The sequence below is a fragment of the Borostomias antarcticus genome, assembly GCF_949987555.1.
Source record: "Borostomias antarcticus genome assembly, chromosome: 5".
Taxonomy (NCBI): domain Eukaryota; kingdom Metazoa; phylum Chordata; class Actinopteri; order Stomiiformes; family Stomiidae; genus Borostomias; species Borostomias antarcticus.
In genome coordinates this window covers 13,654,595-13,680,845 of record NC_140238.1, presented here as the reverse complement: position 1 = coordinate 13,680,845, position 26,251 = coordinate 13,654,595, and the positions used below count along the sequence as shown (strand labels likewise).

Genomic DNA, 26,251 nt, shown 5'->3' with positions numbered 1-26,251 from the left:
TACCCTCTAGATCTTTTCCAACGATGTCCTAAAGTAACCACGTCATGATCATTTGCATCATAGACATACGTTCATATCTATGATTAGCATGATCATAGCAGCTTCATTGCTAAAAGCATAGCAAATGTTAGCCGACGTCATTACATATGACTTCCTATCCAATCAGAGGCAGAGTAGGGCGGGTCTTCCTATGGTGACGTGTTTTCCGCCGAGTTCGCAGGACTCATGAACGCACGCCCAGCGTCCCCAAGGCTTGTTCACAGCACATGTTTCAAATGGGCTTGATACAGGTATTAGTGGCTTCAAAAACAAAAAAAAACAATTGAATTAAAAGTTTATATTGATTAGATTGGTCTCTGATGCTGAATGATACCCAGAAAATGTTTGTTTTCCTTTTCTAGCCCTATCTATCATAATCCACAAACCATGGGAAATAAGGGTCTTGGGCCGCATGCCGTCACGTGACTTGCAATACCGAGCTTTGGCCACTACGTCAAATGGCTTCATGCGCCAGTGAGCAACTTTCATTGAAATTAATAGGCAGCCATTTTCAATGCTGTCTCCAGTTTATATTATACCTCCATGTTCCTGGCCCCTTGCTCGAAAGCGCCACGGTGGCCCTTTCTGAATCCAGTCCCTCCCCACTCGCACTCAGTCACCGAGTGCACTCCGTTTTGTTGTCCCCTCACAGCTGAATGTAGTTCCCTTGATTAGGGTGTAGGGTCTACCCTTAGGGACGCACTCCCCTCACTCCAGCGGAAACAGGAAACACAAACCACAACGGTTACCATGGTTTCGCGTCAACAGCACTTTGCAGCGGTAGAGGCATCGTTAGTATCTTCCTTGTTACAGCTTATGAGGATTGCCTATATCAGATAGCCTACCTAGGTCCTAAGTGGAAATATCCAAATGACAATATGGCCATGGCACTCAATTATATGTATACATCATTACAAGAACTCTTACCTATTCATTTCACCATTACCCTAATTCATTATTATTATTATTATTATTAGGACTATTGTCAATAAAATAATTGTCATTTTTCCACCGCAGCTGCTTCAGCACGATTATTTGTAGGCTAATAGTGTATTCTTTGTTTGTATTTTTGTTTTTATTTGCATCAAAACAAAGCAGGCCTGATTTTGTTTGGCCTGATTTTATGCTCATTTCATCTTCACTGTTATGAAGCACTTTGGGCTGCAATTCTTGTGTTGAAAGTTGCTATACAGTTTATTAAAACAAGCCCATAAAAACTGCACAAGCTGGCCGTATGAACCTGTGTTTGTCCTCTTGTCATTTTCTGCAAATAATGTCTGGGTCTGGGTTCGACATGCATGAGGCAATGAGGACAGGTGGAGTCAAAGATGGTTTGACCCCACTGCCTCATGCATGCCATCATAGAAGCTCCAAGTAGCAGGGGTTTCCTCTCCCTGGTCAGTCCCAGGGCCAGTTGGTGGAGCTCTCAGCTCCTAAAACAAACAATAGCATGAGATCTCTGCAGCATCTAGAAGGCTATATTCATGTTATGTGAAACACATTTACTGTGTACTTCTTTAAATTCTCCCATTTCTTTGAGGCCTGTTTTGGACTTGCCTGACCCTCCAGGTTCATTTCTTTTATGATGAAGCTGTTAAGAAATATGTTCGGGAAGATGGTTAAAATGTTTTGGTCAGAATCAGTGCTGTGTGGCCCCTCCAATCACTCCACATCTTACCAAGTAGGCCTACACATCATTTGTCAAGTCCTAGTAATGGGATACAATCACCCAATTAATCTTTTTTCAAGGAATCTTAAACATTAAGGTGTTTTTGGTTGTAGGCCTAATCAGTGAAATCTTGGCCTATATCTCACTGAAATGTTGCTTGTTCATTGAGTGTCTACATTACGTGTACAAATATGTGTTAGGCGTGGTAGGCCATTCATGGACTAAACCTATGAAAAATAAATAAAGAAATAATAATACTTACTCCCAAGCTTCTTTAGTGCTGTTTCGTTTTTTTGTGGACAACTTTTCATTTTGCATTCTCAGTTTGATCAGCTGTTTAGTCTGAACAACAGTCCTGGTAAATATCCACCAGCCACCACTTCACATTACAATCAAAGGAACATAATCTAGCGTTTTCTGAACTGGAGAATGGAATTTGATGCGAAATACAATGCAAATGTCGTATCATTTGTGAGGAACTTACATTTGTACGGCGCGTTTTTCATTTCGGACAATAAACACAGCTGCACATGTGAATCGAGTCTGCATCGGTGCAGACTCGCTACCGAGGGTGTTATAAGCCACTTCCACTCGGCGCAAATTGGTTTCGGATGGCACTTAATATGGCGCGGCCTCCGCGTGAATGCGCAAACCGAAGGGGAGTGCATAGGGCGAGGAAAGAGGAGCTGGATTCGAAAAGGGCCAATGTCTGATACCCGGAAGTGGACTACTTTTTCCACATGTCGCATGCGTAAAAAAACAAACTCGTTTATCAACGCCAGGCAGAAAGCCCCACAAGCAGCTATAGCGAACGTAGCTAGATCGTTCAGTATCCTTCGTATGTTTTAGCATTTTAAATCATCGCGAACTGCTACCACCGACCAGTTCATCAAACGACGGGGAAGACTTTCGCAGATCATGTGAACTCCTAAACGGTAGGCTAACTAGCAGGAGTATTGTCTAACACAAATTACACAATTTACACCAGTTAACGCTACAGCTAAATTTCAATTGTGACTGCGCACCCAGGTTAGCAACTAGGCCTACATGTTTATCCTCAAGCATGTTGGTTAAAATTATCTGCATCTCTTTACGTTACCCCAACATCAGTAAAATTGACAATAGTCGAATTACTTAAAAGGCCAGACAGTTTTGGATGTTATCAAAGCATCTGTAGTGGGAACAAAATTATGACATGAATATTTATGATAATTGACTAAACTGAAATAATTTATATCTTAACCCGAATACCGTGTTTAGGTGCGTTCGGACCCGAGTTCGAACCCAGATGTCGCAAGAAGTGTAGCTCTACTGACGAACGGCGCACTGACACTACATTAGGAATAACATGCAATGTGATCAAACAAGAGAGCAAACTTAATAATACGTAGGCTGTTATACCAGATATGGGGTCTGATGCAAGCCTGCTCCCTTTTTGATCCAGTTGCAGGTCAGCATGGGCCGGAGCAACAGCACAAATCGTGGCGTGCCAGTGGTGTTGGTGTGCCTTGGTGCTCTGCTCCTCGGAAATGTGTTGATCTACCTGTACCTGGATTCACTGCACCAGAGCGAGGACCACCCTGTCTCTCCCCATGGCCCTTGCCCGCCCAAACACTTCAAGATGGCTACTATGAGAAACTGCTCTCCCTGGTTGAAGTGTCCACAAATGCATACAGAAGTACGCCAGTTGAAGATGATCGGCCAGGGAGCTGTAAAACTGGTAAGCCGCCTCAAAGGACAACAATGAAATATGGCAGTGCTCGAGAGTACGACTACAGTGTGACAACATTTTTAAAGGAGAATGCTTGTTTTTGACAACCTGGACCTTATTTACGGCATATTATAAGACGTTTCACCCACCGAGATAACTTTGGTGTAATTCGGAGGCCTGTAGAAGAAATTTAAAATCCAGTGCGAGCCAAGTATATCCATGTAATGGCGGCGGACGGGGCACTGAGAATGCAGCTTAGAAAAAATCTATTTTCTGCCGCGAAACGGTTGTTTTCATCAATCTGTCTTTATGAATCGCTAGTTGTGCTTACATAGAGCGTAGGCCTGTTGTGGTTTTTCACATGCCTCTGTAATATGATCTTTAGAAACGTCTTTAGAAACGAAATATGTTGTGCGCATGCATGCTGGAGCAAGTGAGGAAGCTATTTCGTTTCTAAAGACGTTTCTAAAGATGTTTCTAAAGATCATATTATGTTGTGAACTCAGCATGAGCCAGGGAATCCATTGCTATCATAATTTTGAAGATGGGACATACAGTTCAAAAGTTACTGGCATAAACGCAACTCCAACTTTGACACGCTGTTGGCGCTAGAGTGCACGAGATGTCAACATGAGGCTTGGTGACAGATGTCATGGGTGTGTCCCGGATGAGTGTGCCAAATGTGGTTTTGATAGATTAAAATATTACTGAGATATGACCCCAGTTCCTGTTTTGCAGCTTTTCTGCCAATTTTGATTGGCTGTCACGAGCGAACGCAATGGACAATCAAAAATCCCTGTAAGACTTTTGTGGACATCAGTCTATAGAAAACCTAGGAGGAGATGCATTCTAAAGCTGAATCCCAAATCGCGCACTTAGGCGAAAGTGCAGAGCACTCGCGGCCTTGTGGCCTTGCATGCGCGTTCCCGCTAAGTCCACAAGGGCTCAAGGTAGTCCCAAAACGGAATTGCTAGATCCACAAGTGCGCCACTGCCGCCATTTTGCGCACTTTAACAGCACTTACCGAAAGTCCGCGAAATTGCGGACTTAGGAGCAGAAAATACCCACAGTCCACCGCGTCTCATGTGACACAGTGCTTGAGTGCATCCGAGTCATGATCCGAGTGCATCACACATAAATTATGACATTTGCCGATAACACAACATGCAGCAGCTGCGCTGCTTGGCCCCCAAAGAGATCTATTGACTGCATGACCTGTTACGTCTCCGGACTCCGGAGTAGGCTACCCCTTGTCCGCTGTGCGCTCATGCCATGGAGTCTTGGTGCACGGCCCTCTGTCTCTCCAAACTCATCCATTATACTGAATCGCTGCGCTATGCGTGCAGTCTCCCACATAATTAGGGGTAGGATAAGTAGGCTACATGTAGGCTACGTCCTCTCCCCCTTTCTGTAAAGCGCACATTGTGTTGCCTTTGTATATGAAACAAGCTATAATGATTTAATTGATCTGACTAATCAGTTATTGCAGTGGTATTCCGCTTGATTCCTTTATATCACCACAACTGACAGATGTTCCCAGAACAGTGACGTTTCAGTGTTCAACTGGCTTTGTTGGACACCTACTAAGATAAAATATGCATTGTTCACCAGTCTAACGTTATTTATGTCGGTTTCACAGCGCAAATAATCCGTATTCTGGTAAGACCCACAATTATTTGACTAACTAGGTGTACTGTTCGTAGCTGTCTGAAAACTATAACGCCTAATAGCCCAAGCCTCCAAGCTTGCGTGGCCAGCTGCAGGGTGCTTTTCCTCGGTGTCGCGGGGGAGACGCACCATCGTTATAACTTTAGCACACTTTTTCCAAATAATGCAAATTCGAGGATATGGCCTATTGGGTAGCGTGTATCTTTATCATGTTTGGGGGTTAAAAGGTAGTGTGACATCTTACGTTTCTTATATTAAGGACTTTGTAAATGCCTGTACACTTCCTGGTGTCGAGGTAACTATGGTTACAAATAACAAATGTGTGGAAGTTGGGGCCGCGGCCTGTCAATCATTTCTGACTAACGCCCTATTTGACACGCCCACAAAACGAGGTGAGCATGGAGAGGGGGAAATTTGGTTTTATAGTACTTAAAAATGATTGAATAACAAAATTAATGGGCATATTCTGTTCTATCACCTAAAGATAACTGGCATGTGTCACGTTCAACAACTTTATTCCGCCTTTAATTGGTTAAATGGTAAATGGACTGCACTTATCTGCGCTTTTATCCAAAGCGCCTTACAATGACGGTCTCTCATTCACCCACTCTCACACACATTCACACACCAATGGCAACAGCTGCCATGCAAGGTGCCACGTTAGCCTGCTCATTGGGAGCAATTTGGGGTTCAGTGTCTTTGACACTTCGACAGGTAGTCAGGAGGAGCCGGGATTCGAACCGCCCACTCTACGATCATTGGACAACCCACTCTACTTCCTGAGCTATCCTGGTTATGTTGTGTGCATTATTTTGTTATCCTGCTATAACTAACAGCAAACCAGGCTTCATGTTATTAAGGAATGTGCTCTGAGTGGTCTAGCAGTGTACAAGTCAATGTTTATTCAAAATAATTGTACCTATAGTTCATATATTTGGATTTGAAAGCAAATCCATACAAATTCTCTGTTTAAAAAAAAAAAAAAAAAAAAAAAAAAAAGCTTATTTGCCTGGAGCCCAATTTGGGATTCATTGAACTCTTTGACACGCTGCCGGGACAGTTACTCCCACCGTTCCAATATGTTATATGAATGAAGTACTATTATACATCCCTCCCACACCTTTTCACCCAGGAGGGCATCTGGCTATTCAAAATGTGGTACTTTAGATCTCTTCGTCTTGCAGATTGATGGTATATTACAATAAAAATGACAGATCATAGTCCTACAACTTTGTGACATACTGCAACATCATTAACTTGACATGAGAAGATCTAATAAATGTTTCACATTTCTTGCAGATTTATCTCTCAGAATGGAAAGGTCACAAGGTGGCGTTGTCCAAGCTCTCTTCCCCCGAGTACCAGGAGGACTTCCTGCATGGCCTCTCCATGCTCCAAGCCCTCCAAGGGCCCCAGGTGACCCAGCTAGTGGGGCTGTGCCCAGAGGAGTTCAGCCTGGTAACCGAGTACCACCCACTGGGCTCTCTGCTCAACCTGGACACCATGCTGGCCCAGGATAGGCTTCATGCGCGTGACACCTGGCAGACCCGTCTACAGCTAGCACTGGACTATGTTTCTGTCCTGCACTTCCTCCACACCAGCCCTGCGGGAACCCGCGTCATGTGTGACTCCAACGATCTAGAGAAAACCCTCTCACAGTTCCTTCTGACTAGTGACTTTCATCTGGTGGTTAATGATTTGGATGCCTTGCCTCAGGCAGACAGAGACAGAGGCCTTCTAGTGAAATGTGGCCACAGGGAGCTCATGGGAGACTTTGTAGCTCCAGAACAGCTGTGGCCCCATGGCAGTGGGCAGCCATTTTCAGATGAGCTCATGCCGGGGTATGATGAAAGGAGTGACATTTGGAAAATTCCGGACGTGACTCATTACCTCATGGGCAGGGTAGCTGGGGGTGACATAGTCCACTTTCATCTCTTTCAGGTTCACGCCGAGTGTAAGAGAAGAGACCCTCAGCTTCGGCCCACTGCCATGGACGTCCTGAGTGTGTACAGATCAGTCTATACAAACATGCTTAGGGACAGTCCTGGCCCAGGCTCCAGAGACATGCTTTAGTCTCAATTTCTTTGTGAAGTCCTGTGAAAATGTTTTTTTTCTGCCTGGAAGAATAAAGAATTTTCAGCAAAAAATGAATTATTATGCATGTGCATTTTTTAAATTAATGTGTTATGATTAATAACAGCAACAATAAATATAGTGTTAAACAATCAGTCAAGATCCAGTCAGGACTGAGATGTCTATTTTGGGAAAAGTGTTTTGACAGTAAAAAAACATGAGTCTTCGTTGTGCGACTTTTATTTTGAAATCATGAGGAAATAAAACACCGGAAGTTATTTTCGTGAACGAGGCAAAAGAATAACATGACAACACTATAGACGTGCTTGCTTACTGTCGTCGATTACCATGTCGAACTGTTTTTAAACATACTGAAAACAGGAAGGTAACACCAAAAGTCTGCAAGTTGAATTGCTTCCTGATAATACAATAGCCCCAGACTAGAGAATGGAAAAGCTCATACGTGCGGTTTCAGAATACCCTGAATTGTACAACAAAACTCTGCCAGCTTACAGAGACCCGGTCAAGCGAGCAGAAGCCTGGAAGGCTGTGAGTGAGCGAGCGGAACTCAAAGGTGCCTAGCTTAGTATAAGTATTAAACTTATTCGCTAAAGAAACCATGTTATTTTGGACAAACCTGCTCGTTTGGTAAGGCTTCTATTGGGACTAGACCACTATCGACCTCCACGGCGATGACGCGTTGGGTCTCCCGCTCGTTTACTAGTGCAGTTGCCTCTTTGGTTTCTACGGATTTGGCTCTTGGTGTTTTATACTGTCTGATATAGCCTATTTGTGTTGTCATTAATGCTATTTTGCCGTCACTGTTATTAGTGCTAAACAACTGCATGACATACGGTACAATTTAACTGTTTTTAAATATGAAAATGTTTTCTTTCATTTTTCAGAGGAAATCTGTCGTAAGAAATGGAAGAATCTTAGGGATGTTTATACAAGACACAGTAGAACAGATCGGAATGGGAATGGGAATGCCCTAAGAAAATGGAGATTCAGCCGGCATTTGAGTTTCCTACTCCCCTTCCAACAACCTCGATCTAGATCTGGCACCACCAGTGCTGAGGAGGAGATTGAAGATGAAAACGAGGAAGAAGCAGAGACTACTAGCAACTCCGAGGTGGTGGTTGATCTTGATGAAAGTGTGAATGGTGATAAGATGTCCCCCAAACACAACGGTGTAGAGACAAGGTGGAAAGATAGCTTGCAAACTGATGAGGGAGACAATGAGGATGAGATGTTTTTCTTGAGCTTACTCCCTCACTTGAAGCGGTTACCGTACAAGAAAAAGTGTGCTATTAAGTTAAAATTTCACCAACTTCTCCATGAGGCTGAATTTGAGTAGGCTAGTTCTTTGAGGTAGCCTAATATTGGTGTTGTCTTTTCTAACATGAACATTGAAGCTTGTCTAAGCCAGACTTGTGTTGACTGAAGACTTCCATTGATCTTTTATTTCATTAGATATACTCATTGTGTATGATACCCACCTGGGTTAAAGGTTTAAATCTGTCTTGTTCCTTTTCTAGCATATCTGACTAGTAATGGTGATTAGTAGTGCATAGCCTGTCTGTATTTGTGTCTTTAATGCTTGTAAGCAAAATAACTATGCCAAAACAAACATGATCTCATCTACAGAGTTTTCATTTGATACCTGAACCTGTGGGATATTTCACAAAGCTGGCTAACAGAGAAAGCCTGACTTTTGCGATGAGTAAAACCTGGAAACTCTTCAAATATGGAACATGGGCTGAAGTAAAAAAATAGCTTTCCGGGTTTTACTTTGTGCAGAAGTCAGGCTTAGGCTACTCAGTTAGCCAGCTTTGTGAAATGCTCCCCTGATGAGAGTCAGATCTGAGCTGACTGATTGTTGGTGCAGCAGGTCTTCAGGTTGCTCTTCCCCTGAGCTATGGACTCATGTTTCTGATGGCTTGTATGCTCATACGTTCAGGGCTACCACTAATCCAGTATTTGTGAGAAGTACTTAGTTAAGATAGTGGACTTTGAAGAAAAACAGGGGATAAGGAAAGTATTATTGTTTGAGATTCCAACCCATGCAAAAGTAAAGTAAAATTTCACTTCTGGACCTGAACTGTGAGCGTAACATACCACCTATATTTTTCATTTTCCAAGCCTTCACTCTTGACAATTTATCTTTGAAGACCCCTTTTTTTTAATCAACTCACAATCTGACTCAAAACTGCAAAATACAAAGGAGGCTGGATGAATGGCATTTTGCTGAACTAGAACAGAAATTTGATTCTAAAAAAAATGTGATACAATGTCCTCTCTCAATTATGTCAACTTTCTAATTTGTATGAAGTTTTTTATTTTATGTTCAATGATGTAAAGGTTTTGTTTGCATTTCAGAAGCATCAATCAGTCCATCTTCGTGATTCCTCAACCTAAACCTTTTTTATTATGATAGTTATTATGGTTGTGTATGTTATACATGTTTGCAGCTTTTAAATTAGCTTTGACCTATGATTATACGGGAATTCCTGTTTATAACCTTTAATTTTTCTGGCATTTCTTAATGTGCCACTGTGTTTGTTTTGGACATATTCTGCTGCGATTGAAGATAATTAGTATCTAAAAAAAAGAGTAGCCTTTGACACTTTAATTTGTCGCTATTATATAACAGATGCATTCATTTCTATTGTGTGGTACAGTATGCTAAGACTTCATATAGCAGTGGTCATCTGGAGTAGGTTAGTCATCCAATCTGAGGGGTTGCCGCTGTCTGTGCATTAAGACAGGTTCTTGAAAGGCAAATGGAGTGCACTTATATAGTGCTTTTATCCAAAGCGCTTTATAATGGCCTCTCTCATTCACACACCAATGGCGGCCAGCTGCCTGCAAGATGCTAACTTGCTCTTTTGGATATTTAGCAGAACACTTGTGTCTTAAATGCCTAGACCAACACACATGGAGGCCAATATCTTGGTATACAGTACCTGCCTAAATGGGCAGTATCAGTCATCATAAGAGTCCTGAGCAGCAAAACTAATTATTGTTAAAATAGATCCAGATCATCATTGGCAGTGGACTCATTCTGTTGGATATACATGAGGATATCCCTTTGATCCTTCAGCTGAGCTGCAACTGGATCCCCTGCTGAGGCCCCACCAGAGCTCTGAGATGATGGCTTCTCAAGCAGATCTGTCTTTGTGGCTGGTGCAGCAGTCGGCTTGGTCTTGGCACTTTTCTTGACTTGGAGAAGCTTATCAAAGTCATCCTCTATCCTGAAAAATAGAAACATTTAGTTTGATTAATCACACATTTGGCTGTTCAACACCAGGATTACAATACACTGGCTGCCCTGTTTGACGTTTCACGACTCACTCATGAATCCTATGGTCATTAGGTCATTCTCAATCTAAATACAAAAAGTGCAAATTTGGATGAAGGTGGCTGTAAGTAGTTCAGAAAAAGACCCCAAAAAATCAATAAATTTTTTTTTTTTTATAAATCAATATATAAAATAGGATAAAAAATAAAGTGGGACAAAAAAGTGACAAATAAATGTATGAAGAAAATAAATACAATAGTAAACAAAATAAATAAAAGCATTTCAATTCTTTTACTACATTTATTTGACAACGATAAAGATTTTATTCACACTTGGATTTTTAAAGGTCTTTTGTATTAACTTGTTCTTTTGAACATCGATGAGGATATGAACAGCATGTTAACCTGTTTAGGGTTCACTAGATTTATATAAAACTAGAAATGGTGCTCAGAGAGCACAGACCTCCACCCATCAATGCATTTTGTAGCTTTGTGTGTGCCAAAATTGAATGGGTTCTAAATTGGCTCATGCTACACCCCTCCACCGAGTTTCATGAAAAACGGTCTGGTAGTTTGTGTGTAATCCTAGCCTAAAAAATGAATGGAAGTGAATGGCCGACCAGGCCTAGAAATGTTTGGGCGGCTAGTTGACCTGTGCTACACCCCTACACTTGAAATCAAGTTTCATGAAAATCAGTCTGGTGGTTTTAGCGTAATCCTGGTCTAAAAAAAATGAATGGAGGTAAATGGCTGGCCGTGTTTGGACGGCTCGTGGAACTGCCCTGTGACTTAGATCCGCTCTCAAGTTGGCCCATGCTACACCCCTCCACTGAGTTTTATGAAAATCTGTGAGGGAATTTTTGTGTAATCCTGCTAAAAAACAAACCAAGGAACGAATCGGATCCACAACATTTTTTAATGGGTTCTAAATTGGCCCATGCCACTGTACTGTTGAGTTTCATGAAAATCGGTCTTGTAGTATTTGCGTAATCCTAGTCCACAAATGAATGGACAAACCAGGAAACAGCTTGTAAACCCCCATGATTCCCATCTGTAATGGGTTTTAAGCTGGCCTATGCTAGACCCTTCCACCGAGTTTCATGAACATTGGTCTGGTAGTTTTTGCATAGTCCTGCTAACAGACGAACAAACAAACTAATCAACATACAAACACGCCACCGAAAACATCACTTCTCGCCCTGCACTTTCGCTGGGGCGGAGCATGGAGTTCATTTTGATTGATACAAGCATTAATCAAGCCATTTCTACATTAAGCCTCTTAGTATGTCCCTGAAGAGTAGCTGGTAGAATATGATGGGCAAACTTTATCTCCCACATACTGAATCAAATTCTTCAGACTCACTGATTCATTAGTTTAAATCAGCATAATCTTCTGCAGGAGTGTCGCACACATTATTAAAAATCTGATCTGTCCCAGGTACACTGACCTTTTATCATTGTTGCTTTTAATACTATAGTCACACTAAAGTCTTCCTGGGGTCTATGGTGACATGGGTATATGTAACATACTGTATGTGGCTTTACCTGAAGAGTTCATCTATATCATCTTCCATGCCAGAACCAGCAGATGCCACCACCTCATCATATGCTGTGGGAAGTAGCAAGGAATCCCCTAGCTTCACTGCCCCGCCCAGGTCTGGGTCCTCAAAGAGCTTCAGGTCACCTAAAAATATGAGCTGAATAAACAGACCTGAAAAATTCCTGCATGCTGTTTGGGGTTTGTCATTACATTACTATAATGTATGTGAACCTCACAGCTTTCAAATGACACTAGGGTGTTTCTTACAGAAAAGTATTTTAAATGTTGAAATAAAGAAGTTAAAACAACATACTGCATTTATAACCCAAAACACACTTACAGGACAAGGAGAGGGGGCCATTCTTAGCATTCACTGTCCCCCAAATGTGCATACTTACTCCCGAGGTATTTGAAACTGACTACATCCTCTACTTGGTTTTGATCCATGGTTATTGGTGCGATGTTCTTAGTGTTGATTCGTATTACTTAGGTTTTTGATGAGTTGATTTTGAGTCCAAGCGAGGCAGCCGTTATCTTGAGTTTGTGTGATTTTTACTGCATCTGTTGGGTGTGTGCTAGTACTGCCAATTCATCAGCAAAGTCCAGATCCTCTAGCTGTTTGGTCAGGCTCCAATGTATGGCAGTTCAGCTATTGCTGATTATACAGTATGTTTCATAGTTCAGTCTATGCAGAGGAGGAAGGGAGAGAGGAGGCATCCCTGCCGCACCCCAGTCAGGACCTCAAAGGCCTCTGATATATATCCTTCATGGAAGATTTGACATTGCATCCATTGGTGCTCTTTATTAAATAAAATTAAAAGTACCAAATTTGCATGGTACACTCTAATGTGGGGTTCAAAGCGTTCAACAGAATCAGGTAGAATTATCATGCTTTCCATTTTGTTAATCAACAATAATGAGTCATCTCATGGTTCTGACCTCAAATCTGAAACAAAACCTATTCCAACTCAGAACTCACTCCTGGATTGGTGTTATGGTGAGCTCCAGCCCAGAATGTGGACCTTGCTGTGGTTGGATCTGTGTGGACTTGGATGTGGTTGTAGGATAGCAGTTGAATCATAAGCTAATTTAATTCTACTTACGCTTATTATTACCAAACAAAGACGACTTTGCCATGGCAGGCTGCCTGTTCTCGCTCTTGCACCTGGTGGAAACGGCGACAGAGCAAAGAATATCATCAATACCTCATGTCAACACTTGGATTCTGTACAAATGCAACCTCCCTTCCTCCATACAGTTGAGAAATCCCTGATCTGATCTTACATGATTGGAATGGTGACAGCTGTCCTACCTATCCAATCATGAGTATCCCAAAGGAGGGGATGAAGGTTTATTTATTTTTTAAACCAGGTCCTTGAGACTATACTACTACTTCTAGTTTCAGAAGAGCCACTAAAGGGGCCACTCTGAATTCACATTTGGTTTGGCTCACCAGTGCTGCATCAGAAGATTCAAGATTCCTTTATTTGTCACATGTAATGTACAGTGTACAGTCACCTTGAATTGTTGCAGAACCATGCTTAATGTAGTCTGGTGTCCTTCCATAAGCAGGACCGCTCTTAACGCACTAAGCATAATGTGCCATGCCGAATTTCAGCGGAACGCACCTGCTTATCAGAGATCTGAATACCAACAACATCTTTTATATAATCTTCAATGACTTGAGCACTTTCTTAAAGTCCCAATATGTAACTTCTGCTTGGAAACACCAGCACCTGTGGTCTGCAAGGGTAAATTTAGCTGGCTTGAACAGTTTGACTATGCCAAACATTTCCATTTCCACATTTCCAAATAAAGCCGGAGACGAACACCTTGTGCTGCTGGTTGAATCTCAGCGCACACACATGGTTTGAACTAGGTGTGATCATGCGTCTATGGGAGGAGTGTAAATATTGGACAACTCCAAATAGGACCCATAGAAAGTCATAGAAGACCATGTACATGCTTGCAGTTCCAATTATTGTAAGGTTATGTATTCTGGTTATCATTCGCATTTCCTGTTATGCTGAACTTCACATCTCTATTACAAGACCTTGAGGGGTCTTTAATTAGTACAGAGCCTTGAGGACTCTTTAATAACCACACGGCAGTGACACACACAAGTACACACATGTGAGTGGTGACAGCACACAACACACACACACATGGAACTTGAGGAGGTCGCCAGTGGAATGTGCCCTCTGCATTTTCCCATCCAAGCTGTCCTCCTCCGGGGGCAGCCAGAAGCAGCTCAGTCCAAGTCCTGGTCAGGGACAGGACTGATGAGCATCTGTTCTTCTGCATGTTTTTCGTATTGGGTTCTTGGGAGGAAACCCAGTGCGAACACGGGGAGAACATGCAAACTCCGCATAGAAAGGCCCAGGAGATACCCCACCTGAGTACCTGACAACCCTGGGGAGAACATCCCCAGTGCCGACATCGTTCCAAGCGGGAATCAAACCCAGGACCTTCTTGCTGTGAGGTGACAGTGCTAAGTACTACACCACCGTAGAAACAGCAGCAAGGTAACCAGTCAGCTCCTAGCAACTGTTGTAGAAGACCTAAGCAAACTTAGCTCCATGTTTTTCTAATTGACTTGCTCTGAGTGCTTGTTGTTTATAACATTATCGTTCTCAGAATATATATTGACGTCACAGTTATAAGGCACACCACGGTTATTGTAAAGTAAGTGTGACTGTGTACGAGGCCTTAGTAACACAGTTCTAATGCTATGAAGTCAGTCTTACTTCACATTTCCTAGGGGTCCCAGGTATTGCTCCTCATTGTCACCTGCCTCGTTCTCCTCCTCCTCACTAGGCTTCATAGCATCTCTGGGAGCAGCAGTAGAGGTTACATCCCTCTGAAAAAAATTGAAGTTGTCCTCCTGTTCTGTGTCTTCCCCAACTGCTATACCTGTATTTCTGGTTTTGGAATCAGTCCCGTTGAACTTAGCACCTACAAGAATATATTGTAAACCGTGAGCCAAACATAATTTTAAACAGTAGATCAGGATGACCATTTCCAGACCTTTACAAGTGCTATGCCACATTATCACACGTTTGTCACACTTGTGTTAAACTCCATCTTACATTATAGTAGTAGCATAGTAGTAGTGGCATACAGCAAGATTTTTGACATTTGATTCAATAAAACTTTTAAGATTTTAACTCTCATCTTGGAGACAGTAATCCTGCTGAGGAGCACTACTCAGAACAACTGGGAAGCATCTGCGACTGTATGAGAAATACATCTTAAAGGTTGTTTGCTTATTGCGGTACCTTACCTAAGAACTCAAGTACCTCTGGACACACAGCAAGCACTGAATTCTTGGAGATGAACTTAACTAGTTCATCAAAGGCCAACCTGCGTTCACGGATGTCTGCTTCACCAACAAATAAGGCCTTACAAGGCATTGCAGGTATGGATATCTTTGGATATTGGCCAGAAAGTCGCCGGTAGAACTCATCGATTTCACTATATTTCTTTGGAACCTGTTGAACATAGACCAGTTGAATAATTTCTCCCACAAACAGAATTAGCAATATGGCTTTGTTATGCATTATACGAATTTTAAAGCTGAATGTTTAGCTTGGTGCTGGTTTGGGTGGCTAACCTCTCGGAGTTGGGCCAACCCTTTTTCATCACACAAAGAGTTACACATTATTAATACAGAGTTAGTTAACTCCTAAAGTATTTGGTATTGGATTGGACAGAATTGGGAGTATTGGACAGTGACATATTTTATTTTGGCAATGGACTGCTCGTCTTCAGGTTTGAAATGATACTACTTAAGTGCAAGCTGTCAGCTTTAATTTCATCCATATACTGGATAAACAATTCAGAAATGACAGCTCTTACTTAGCTGTAACATGAACAATGACAACTCGTCTAAATTTTGATATGGACCATTGTATTTGATCATAAATAACCTTACAACAGGGCTCATAATGCTAAACACCAAACCACTGCTTTAGGATGTATTTGGATACTTTGATTCAAAGTTGTTATCAGGTAGGTATATATTTCTTGTGTTGTGCATAGGGTTGCAAAATTCCAGGAATTATTCAAAGTAGGAAATTTTCCATGGGAATTAACGGGAATATACTGGGAATTTTGGGGTTATTTACAAACTACTGTATTTACCTTGTCATAAACAGACATAAATATAAACTGTTATAGATTTATTCTAATAATTAAGAAAAGAGGGTCGGGAATGCCAAGGTTCATCTTTGAAAGTCCAAGCTGGTTACCTTTATTCAAGCTAAGTTAGGAGTTTGCAAAGTCGGGCTCAGAGAGGAAGGAACATTATTACTATTATTACTATTCCTGGCTTCTCTGGCATGTATCTGACTAGTACAGGTTAAATTGTATTGTTTTGTGCAGTACAGAGTTCTGTGTCAATAACGTCGGCGCGCACACCCTGGCTCGTTGCTAGCTATCTGGCGAGTAGTACAGTGACTACATAGGCTACATTAAAGGCAATTACTGTAAGTTGCTTTGGATAAAACCATCTGCTAAATGACAAATTTAATGACTAATTATATATTTTGGTTAATAATATTACATTCATTTTGTAGTAGTGGGATTCTCCAGCAGCCTCTTTGGCTGAAATGAAACCATTGGTGGATAATTTTATATGGTGGTACAGGAGTGTAACATCAATTGCACCTGACAGCTTTGAAACACCATGCATGTAGACAGGATTGGACCTATAGTCTTCTGGTTATGGGTTTTCGGGAGTTCTAATCACTAGACTACCATCTCCATTGCATTGCAACTTAAAACTGAGGGTGAAAACAAGATTTATCACTTCATGCTCAATAGACCTTTCCGACCTGTCAATCACACAGAGAATAATAACCAATAAGGCTGCCTGCTTTCTTAAGACCACGCCTCTGATGTCCCACAAACCAAGCTTGTCCCACGTTGTGTTCATAGATTAGATATTAGTTTGAAGAAAATGGTTCTTAAAACATACAGAAAACTGGCCTGCCGGCTGCTGCACCATAATGTACAATAAGCTGTACGATAGAAAACAAGCTGTACGATACTCCACCTCCCTCCACACATCAGTTTACAGCAGTGCCGACACAAAAAGCTACGAAGCTATAACGTTAGGTGCTTGATGTACAGTAGCTAATTAGCCAGTAGCTAATAGTTAACAAATCATTCTTACATGTTTATTTTCTAAGAATGGAAACTTACTCACCCTGCTTTACATGCAGTTAGACTCCACGATTTTGTCCCATGAATTATGCACAATGTGCTACCCATGGTTTAAGCACGATATAATGGATAGTAGGGCATTTCCTACCTGAATGTCTATCAGAATGCCCTATAATGTGCTTATAGCGCATCCTGTCAGAGAGGAAATGTCTATCAGAATGCCCTATGACCCATTATTGTGCGTAATTCAGGGGTAGCACATCCTGCCAGGTAAGAAATGTCGAAATGTCTATCAACATTTCCTACCTGACAGGATGCGCTACCCATGAATTAAACATAATATAATGGGTGATAGGTCATTCTGAGGAGGTAGGTCAACTTTTCAGAACATGCCATACAGCAGTCTACAAAGACCGTTTATATACAGAGGAGCTCAATCACTTAGGCTATACCTCTCGATTTATCATAGTAGCCTATTGTAGTAATACTTAAATGTTTAACATCTTATGAAAATCTATTTAAACTGGGCTATTTGACACACTATATTAGATATTTGATGGTTCTAGCTTTCAAGGTGTTGAAGCAGTGTTGGTACTAATGTTGGCCTATTTTTAATTCAGCACCTCCACCAATCCCTCAAGAAACGTAATTTGGGCTATTTGGCACATTTTGGTTTGGTTGTTGTAGATTTAAAGTTGTTGGCTAGGCATTGGAGAGAATATGCTATTTTATCTAAATGCACATAATGTAGCCAGGAACAATCTAAATGATAACATTGGAAGTGGTTTGGTGAAGCTTTTATTTAAAAATAGAAGAAGAAAATCACACTACAAAAAATGTGTCACTTTCCAAATATCTAATTATATCCTATTCACTGTATGACTATTGGTGCTGGAAAAGGATTACCCACCACTAGCTGGACAATATCTCCTGGTTTATGCTTTGGAGATTTAAAGGCAGCCAGCCGCGTCACAACAATGATCTGATATTCAACATGGCCAGTCATCATGGTTCCACGGATCTCCTGGTAAAGTGGGACATGGAGGTCTATCCCGGTCATCTCATTCTGCAACTGCCTGGCAGGGGTCAAGAGGAGCGTTTAGCATGATGGACAACCCTTCAGTTCGAGATACATTGCGCAGAATAAAATTAGTGTAGGCTACAATAACACCGTGCAACATTCCAGGATGCTAGGCTACTGTATATCAGCTGAAATATGTCAAAATGACTTATGTGTGCCTTTAAAGCTAGAGACATTCAATGTTACCACTGTAAAACACTATGAAAACGTTTCAACTGCGTTAGCAAGCCAAGCACACACATTTTCTTGAAAAGTGTTGCCTACTTTTTACACTTCCATTTGATAAAAGTGTTGCTTGCTAAAACAGCGTGATCATGCGATGTGACAGTAAGCAGAGATCTACAGATCGGCTAGCAACTAAACAATGTTACCCCACATAGTCTACTGGATTGTAGGATTAGATAGGCTATGTGGCGTTTATTGCGAATTGCAGCACGACTCAAATAGCGTAATAACCCCGACAAGACAAGCATGCAATTATTTGTTGTTTTTACCTACCTATTGGTTACAAGACCCTCCGACATTGTCCAAAGTTGTCCTTTACGAATTGCGCCCAGAACGACACAATATCCTAATATATAAATGCAAATAGTATTTTTCCGTATGCTACGTGTCACGAGATATGATATTCGTGATGTCCCTAAACTTTGGTCGCTACTCAACAAAGTGAACTCTTTCACCCTCAAGCAACTGGACCCTTGTGACTTCAGGGAATCCCATTTGTTTCATGTTGTGCAGAATTATGGGGCTGTAGACCCCGCCCCACACATAATCACATGATATTGACATGAAACACATGAAAATATTCTGTGATATTAGTTTATTTATTTATTTATTTATTTTACTCTGTTGGAACTTCAATATTACCAAGATTCCACTGACACTTTCAGCTTTTCATAAATAAAATGCCTTTAAGATGTACACAAACACAACTAAATATTTTATTAGGAACAATGATGAATAAGGCTCTATTCAATAGAAGATGGGTTGACAGAGGCATACTTTTAGCTAGTCAGTTGGTCAATTCTGCAGGGCATCTCACTCTAATGAAGAATTTAATTTGTATGATTTTCCAGTTTAATCCAACAGACTCAGATTATGCTATTGTGTCCTATACAGTAGGCTACCCACTGGTGCCAACATGCTATTACCATCTGCGCCCAAAAGAAAAAATTGCGTGATTCCTTCCTTAGACCCTGTTTATATATTGATGTTGAATATCCTTTAATGAGTGTCAAAGCTAAACATTCATATTAAGGAAGTATGAAACCCTAATTCATATTTTTTGGTATTGTTAATATCGTCTGGACTGAAATAATTTGATACACAAGGAAATCACTAACTTCACTGTGGAAAAAGAGCCTTATTAAAGTCTTATTTGGAGTAACTACAAATGTCCATAATGATGATTGATTATATTAATAACATTTTATTTTTGGGTAAATTGTTGTGGGCCCGGCTCGGTCTTTGGGTCCAGTCCGGGAGTCGAGTCGTAGGGGCAGTGAGGCACACGCTTCGAGGACGCGGACTCCACCCCTTGCCGGAGAGGCCGGCTCCGCCCGGCAGCAGCAGCAGCAATCACCGACCAACTCGTTGCAGCTGTTGCCTGTTAGCGGAGCCACTACAAGAGGACGCTGGAACCATCGCTCGGGGCTCAGACGTTTCTAGCCCTCATAGGGTAATCAGACGAGCCGGCTATCGCCCTGATCTATTTCGAAGTTTGCTTATCGACTAACCATTTGTTTTCCCTGTGTTGTGTTCCCTCTTTTGTTCCCCCCGGAAGGTCCAGCGTCCTCGCGCCTCTCCGGCCCCCGCGTCCTCCCGGCCTCCGCGCCGCGTTTCCCATTCGCTTCCTGCCCTCGACTCTCCCCTCCCGGACTCCGCTCCCCGCACGCCTCCTGGACCTCCCTCGCTCCGCGGGCCTGCCGCCGCTCCGCCTCCTCTCACCACCAGAGACCGCAATAGTTCCCGGACCCTTCCCTCCACCTCTCGTAGGGCCTCGCAGCACATACACAAACACATTCCGGCTGATACCCATACCACACACCATACCCACACACCCCTCTTTGTTTCCCCATCTCATGTACATACCACACACACGCATCCATACATACCCCCCATTGGTTTGCACCTCCCCCATTTTGTTGTGGCACCAGTTCTCCCCATTTTATTATTTATTAAACGGCCAAGTGCCAACCACTCCCTTCTGTCTGCCTGTTCTGTCCGGGGGTCTCACTACACGGGTCCAGGGTCCGCGTTCTGGCCCCTGACAGAACCTCTGAGCCATGTCGGACCCAAGTGAGACTCCTGGGCAGGCAGGCGGAACCCCGCCCCCTCCCCACATACCGCCGCTGATCCACTTAGTAGTTTCCGCCCACACTACCCAGCTGGCTTCCCTTAATGCGGAGCTAACCAGGGCGTTCAGCCAGGTTACCGGGGAGATTGGGTCCCTCCGTGGGTCCTCCAGGGCCACCACGGAGGCCCTAGCCTCCCTCGCCGGCCAGGTGGCCGCCCTCGCCCGGTCGGTCAACCAGCCGCTCGCCTTCCCCACGCCTCCAGCGGCTGACGGTTCCCCTCCCGTGGCTGACCGCCCCGAGCCCAGTCCCGCGGCTCCCCCTCACGCTCAGGCCACTCCCCCTGATCCCCGCTGCGAACCCAACCTTCCCTGCCCCAGGCTGTTCGGAGGGGAGTTCGAGCTGTGTCGGGGGTTCCTCGGCCAGTGCGAGCTCCTGTTCCGCCACCAGCCCTCCCGCTACGGTTCTGGGGAGGCCAGGATTGCCCTTGTAATGTCTCTGCTCACCGACCGGGCCCTCCGCTGGGCCATTGCGGCGGCTGGCAGTGGCTCCCGGCTCTCGGTGGACTACCAGGCGTTTATCACTGAGTTCCGCCTGGTGTTTGACCACCCCGCCGATGGGCCGGATGCTGCCAGCCGCCTCCACACCATCGCTCAGGGGATTCGGTCGGTGGCAGATTACACTCTGGAGTTCCGCATCCTGGCAGCGGACAGCGGATGGGACGACACCGCACTCCGGAGCGCGTATAGGAGGGGCCTGAGCGAGGCCATCAAGGACCTCATCATCCGGGACCGGCCCACATCTTTCGCTGCACTGGTCTCCCTTGCACTGCTGATGGATGAGCGGCTCCGGGAACGCCGCGTGGAGCGCGCCCAGCGCTCTGGGGGGACCCCCAGACCCCCTCCCGGAGGCTCACCCAGTGGCAGCAGCAGCAGCGGTCGTCGGGAGAGTGCCCCCCCGCCTCTCGCCGCGTCCCCAGGTCATTTCTCCTCCACCTCGCGTGAGGAGGAGGAGCCCATGCAGCTGGGCCGGTCCCGGCTGTCCCAGGAGGAGCGGGAGCAGAGGATGCGGGACCGCCTGTGCCTCTACTGCGGGAGACCAGGACATCAGATCCGAGCATGTCCCACGCGGCCAAAAGACCAGGCTCACTAGGTAAGGGAGTACTAGTGAGCCTTATCAACCTCCCACGGGGTGCACAAGAGCCAAGCCATCTGTTTCCGGTTACACTCACTTGGGGTAAGGACTCTCTCTCTGTTGGTGCGTTACTCGACTCGGGGGCGGACGAGAGCCTGATTGATGTCACCTTGGCTCGCCAAGCAGGCATCCCTCTCGTTCCCCTCGAGCGCCCTCTCACGGCTCAGGCACTAGACGGGCACTCCCTGGGGCGCATTACACACACCACGACCTCCCTCACCATATCCGGTAATCACAGTGAACAGATTAGGTTTATGGTTACGCACGCTCCCACTTCACCCCTGGTGTTGTGCCGACCGTGGTTTGCCAGGCACGAACCCCATGTATCCTGGGCCTCTGGGCGGATCTTGGGGTGGGGCGTGGCCTGCCACGCCAACTGCCTTCGCTCTGCCCCCTCTCCGCCCAGCGGTTCCGGTTCTGTGCCTGCGGCCCCGGTTCTCACGGGCGTGCCCTCCTGCTATCACGATTTGGCAGCCGTGCTTAGCAAGGAGAGCGCGCTTTCACTTCCCCCTCACCGGCCATATGAATGCGCCATAGACCTCCTCCCGGGGGCCTCCCTCCCTGTCGGCAGGTTATATAACCTGTCCGTCCCTGAGAAGGAGGCTATGCGCAGCTATATCGCTGAGTCCCTAGCCTCAGGCATCGTAAGACCATCGTCTTCCCCGGTCGCGGCGGGCTTCTTTTTTGTGAAAAAGAAGGATGGCAGCCTGAGGCCCTGTATTGATTTCCGCGCCCTAAACGACATCACTATCAAGAACAAGTATCCACTCCCCTTACTTAACTCCACATTCGAGCCACTCTCGCACGCCACTGTGTTCACCAAGCTCGACCTTAGGAATGCTTACCACCTGGTGCGGGTTAGGGAGGGGGATGAGTGGAAGACGGCCTTTAACACCCACCTAGGGCATTTCGAGTACCTCGTCATGCCCTTTGGCCTCACCAACGCCCCGGCCGTCTTCCAGGCTCTGGTCAATGATGTGCTCAGGGACATGCTCAATACCTTTGTGGTGGTATACCTTGACGACATCCTTGTGTTCTCCCGTTCCGAGGTGGAGCACCGCCAGCATGTCCGCCTGGTCCTGCAACGGCTGCTGGAGAACCGGCTCTTCGTGAAGGCCGAGAAGTGCGTGTTCCACGCTGCCTCCGTGGAGTACCTGGGTCACATCGTGGAGAAGGGGCAGGTGCGCGCTGACCCCAAAAAGGTGCGTGCGGTCGAGGAGTGGGACCGCACTCAGCTCCGGCGGTTTCTCGGTTTTGCCAACTTTTACCGCCGGTTCATCCGAGGCTTCAGCCGGGTCGCTGCCCCCCTCACGGCACTGACCTCCACTCTCCGCCCCTTCTCCTGGTCCCCGGAGGCGGAGACCGCCTTCTCGGCCCTGAAAGAGCGGTTCACGACGGCTCCGGTGCTCTCTCTGCCCGACCCCGACCGTCAGTTCCTCGTGGAGGTCGACGCGTCGGACGGGGGCATTGGGGCCGTCCTCTCCCAGCGGTCGGCGGGGGACCAGCGCGTACACCCCTGTGCCTTTTTCTCCCGGCGGTTCACCCCCGCGGAGAGGAACTATGACATCGGCAACAGGGAGCTGCTGGCGGTGCACGCCGCCTTGGAGGAGTGGAGGCACTGGCTGGAGGGGGCCAAGCAGCCGTTCGTGGTGTGGTCAGATCACAAGAATCTGACCTACATCCGGACGGCTAAGAGGCTTGGTCCCCGTCAGGCGCGCTGGGCCTTGTTTTTCAACAGGTTCGACTTCACCCTCACCTACCGCCCGGGTTCGGCCAACGTTAAGGCGGACGCCCTCTCCCGTTGCTTCCCCGAGGGTTCCCCTGACGCGCCGGAGGTCCCCGACACCATCCTACCCCCCGCCCGGGTGGTGGGTGTTGTCACCTGGGGGGTCGAATCGGCGGTTAGACAGGCCCAGCGCACCCAGCCTGACCCTGGCGGCGGTCCCCGCAACCGCCTCTTTGTTCCCTCCACGGTCCGAAGCCGGGTGCTGGTGTGGGGGCACTCCAGCCGGTTTGCCTGTCACCCCGGCGCCACGCGGACTGTGGAGTTCATCCGCCGGCGGTTCTGGTGGCCCTCCCCTGGAGGCGGATGTCAGGGAGTTTGTGGCAGCGTGTGAGACCTGCGCACGGAGTAAGGCCACCCATCGTCCCCCTGCGGGCCTCCTCCACCCGCTGCCTATCCCCGGTCGACCATGGTCTCACATTGCCCTGGACTTCGTCACCGGCCTTCCCATCTCCCAGGGCAATGATACCATCCTGACCGCGGTCGACCGGTTCTCCAAGGCCGTCCACTTCGTGCCGCTGCCCAAACTCCCCTCGGCGGCTGAGACTGCGGAGCTATTGGTCCTCCACGTAGTGCGGCTCCATGGGATCCCCCAGGACATTGTGTCTGACCGTGGTCCCCAGTTCGTCTCCCAGGTGTGGCGATCCTTCTGCCGTGGGATTGGGGCCACGGTCAGTCTCTCCTCCGGGTACCACCCCCAGTCCAACGGGCAGGCGGAGCGGGCCAACCAGGCCCAGCCTCCTGGGCCAAATACCTCCCCTGGGTGGAATACTCCCTGAACTCCATGGTGAGCGCGGCTACCGGTCTATCCCCCTTTCTTGTGTCCCTGGGCTACCAACCCCCCCTGTTCCCTAGTCAGGAGGCTGAGATCTCGGTGCCCTCCACCCGGGCCCACCTACGCCGGTGCCGCCGCGTCTGGAGAACCGCCCGGGCCGCTCTGCTGCGGGCCACCGAGCGTTCAGAGTGCTACGCCAACCGGCGGAGGTCACCAGCGCCCACCTACCGGCCGGGGCAGAGGGTCTGGCTCCTCGCCCGGGATCTCCCTCTCCCCCTCACGTCCCGCAAGTTGGCCCCCCGCTACGTCGGTCCCTACACCGTCGACCGCATCGTTAACCCTGCCGCGGTTCGCCTCATCATCCCTCAGAGTCCACCCCGTCTTCCACGTGTCCCTGCTGAAACCGGTAGCCGCCAGTGCCCTGTCTCCGCCTGCCCAGGTGCCCCCTCCGCCTCGGGTCCTCGACGGGGGTGACATGGTGTGGGAGGTCAATCGCCTCCTTGCCGTCTGCCGTCGGGGCCGGGGGTACCAATACCTAGTGGACTGGGTGGGGTACGGGCCCGAGGACCGGAGCTGGGTCCCACGCTCCTACCTGGCGGACCCTGCCCTCCTTAGGGAGTTCTACCGGGCCCACCCTGACGCCATCGGGTCGCCCGGTGTCTCCCGTCGGGGGGGGGGGTCCTGTTGTGGGCCCGGCTCGGTCTTTGGGTCCAGTCCGGGAGTCGAGTCGTAGGGGCAGTGAGGCACACGCTTCGAGGACGCGGACTCCACCCCTTGCCGGAGAGGCCAGCTCCGCCCGGCAGCAGCAGCAGCAATCACCGACCAACTCGTTGCAGCTGTTGCCTGTTAGCGGAGCCACTACAAGAGGACGCTGGAACCATCGCTCGGGGCTCAGACGTTTCTAGCCCTCATAGGGTAATCAGACGAGCCGGCTATCGCCCTGATCTATTTCGAAGTTTGCTTATCGACTAACCATTTGTTTTCCCTGTGTTGTGTTCCCTCTTTTGTTCCCCCCCGGAAGGTCCAGCGTCCTCGCGCCTCTCCGGCCCCCGCGTCCTCCCGGCCTCCGCGCCGCGTTTCCCATTCGCTTCCTCCCCTCGACTCTCCCCTCCCAGACTCCGCTCCCCGCACGCCTCCTGGACCTCCCTCGCTCCGCGGGCCTGCCGCCGCTCCGCCTCCTCTCACCACCAGAGACCGCCAGAGTTCCCGGACCCTTCCCTCCACCTCTCGTAGGGTCTCGCAGCACATACACAAACACATTCCGGCTGATACCCATACCACACACACCGCACCCACACACCCCTCTGTTTCCCCATCTCATGTACATACCACACACACGCATCCATACATACCCCCCATTGGTTTGCACCTCCCCCATTTTGTTGTGGCACCAGTTCTCCCCATTTTATTATTTATTAAACGGCCAAGTGCCAACCACTCCCCTCTGTCTGCCTGTTCTGTCCGGGGGTCTCACTACACGGGTCCAGGGTCCGCGTTCCGGCCCCTGACAAATATCATATACATACCAGCAACATTTCTGCCCAAAGACAGAACTTCTTTGTATTGTCATATTTGACCAATATACAGAAACTAAATTAAGTAAACACTGTAAAGCCACTAAGACAAGAATGTATGAAACCTTTTTGTCTTCCTGACCATACTATGCTGAGCACCCTTTCAGTCTCCCATCTTTTTTATTTTTTAATGTATGCTTTGTTCTACGTGTATCCTGTTTGTATATAATTGTACTGCAGCTGTTACAATACTGTATTGTTTTTCATTAATAAAAAATGAAAAAAAAAAAATTGCAGCTAATGTAGCCTAAGCTAACTTTCTGTTGTGAATATTCTTGGGTTGTGAAGTACTTCTGTGCTCAGTCATCCTATGCAAAATGTAGGCTAAATAAAAAGTATTTAGTCTATTCCACAAACTCTACTGTATAAGACATAGACTAATTA

At 46.4% G+C, this 26,251-nt stretch overlaps 3 protein-coding genes across 3 annotated transcripts; 2 read left to right on the top strand and 1 right to left on the bottom strand.

Moving 5' to 3' along the window:
* Positions 1–2,264: 2,264 nt before the first annotated feature.
* Positions 2,265–7,226, top strand: pomk (protein O-mannose kinase). Its single transcript, XM_084438196.1, has 3 exons — positions 2,265–2,643; positions 3,153–3,428; positions 6,387–7,226. The coding sequence occupies exons 2-3, from the start codon at positions 3,165–3,167 to the stop codon at positions 7,158–7,160; spliced, it is 1,038 nt and encodes a 345-aa protein (XP_084294322.1). The 5' UTR covers positions 2,265–2,643; positions 3,153–3,164; the 3' UTR covers positions 7,161–7,226.
* Positions 7,227–7,607: 381 nt separating this feature from the next.
* Positions 7,608–8,994, top strand: LOC311309593 (uncharacterized protein; the record flags this gene model as incomplete). Its single annotated transcript, XM_084438923.1, has 2 exons — positions 7,608–7,734; positions 8,066–8,994. The coding sequence occupies 2 exons, from the start codon at positions 7,608–7,610 to the stop codon at positions 8,515–8,517; spliced, it is 579 nt and encodes a 192-aa protein (XP_084295049.1). The 3' UTR covers positions 8,518–8,994.
* A 564-nt stretch (positions 8,995–9,558) lies between these two features.
* Positions 9,559–18,927, bottom strand: hs1bp3 (HCLS1 binding protein 3). The gene is made up of 7 exons (XM_084439198.1): positions 18,746–18,927; positions 18,077–18,242; positions 15,284–15,491; positions 14,748–14,955; positions 13,104–13,165; positions 12,006–12,144; positions 9,559–10,414 (listed from the first exon to the last, which is right to left on the bottom strand). The coding sequence occupies exons 1-7, from the start codon at positions 18,769–18,771 to the stop codon at positions 10,186–10,188; spliced, it is 1,038 nt and encodes a 345-aa protein (XP_084295324.1). The 5' UTR covers positions 18,772–18,927; the 3' UTR covers positions 9,559–10,185.
* Between the last annotated feature and the right edge of the window lie 7,324 nt (positions 18,928–26,251).

Bases quoted from the DNA above. Each gene is read 5' to 3' on its own strand.
- pomk (XM_084438196.1), top strand. From the start codon at position 3,165: ATGGGCCGGAGCAACAGCACAAATCGTGGCGTGCCAGTGGTGTTGGTG. The intron at 3,429-6,386 runs GTAAGCCGCCTC...CATTTCTTGCAG, and splicing joins GCCAGGGAGCTGTAAAACTG to ATTTATCTCTCAGAATGGAA.
- hs1bp3 (XM_084439198.1), bottom strand. From the start codon at position 18,771: ATGTCGGAGGGTCTTGTAACCAATAG. The intron at 15,492-18,076 runs GTGGGTAATCCT...TATGTTCAACAG, and splicing joins GAGATATTGTCCAGCTAGTG to GTTCCAAAGAAATATAGTGA. The intron at 13,166-14,747 runs GTAAGACTGACT...CGTTTCCACCAG, and splicing joins GGACCCCTAGGAAATGTGAA to GTGCAAGAGCGAGAACAGGC.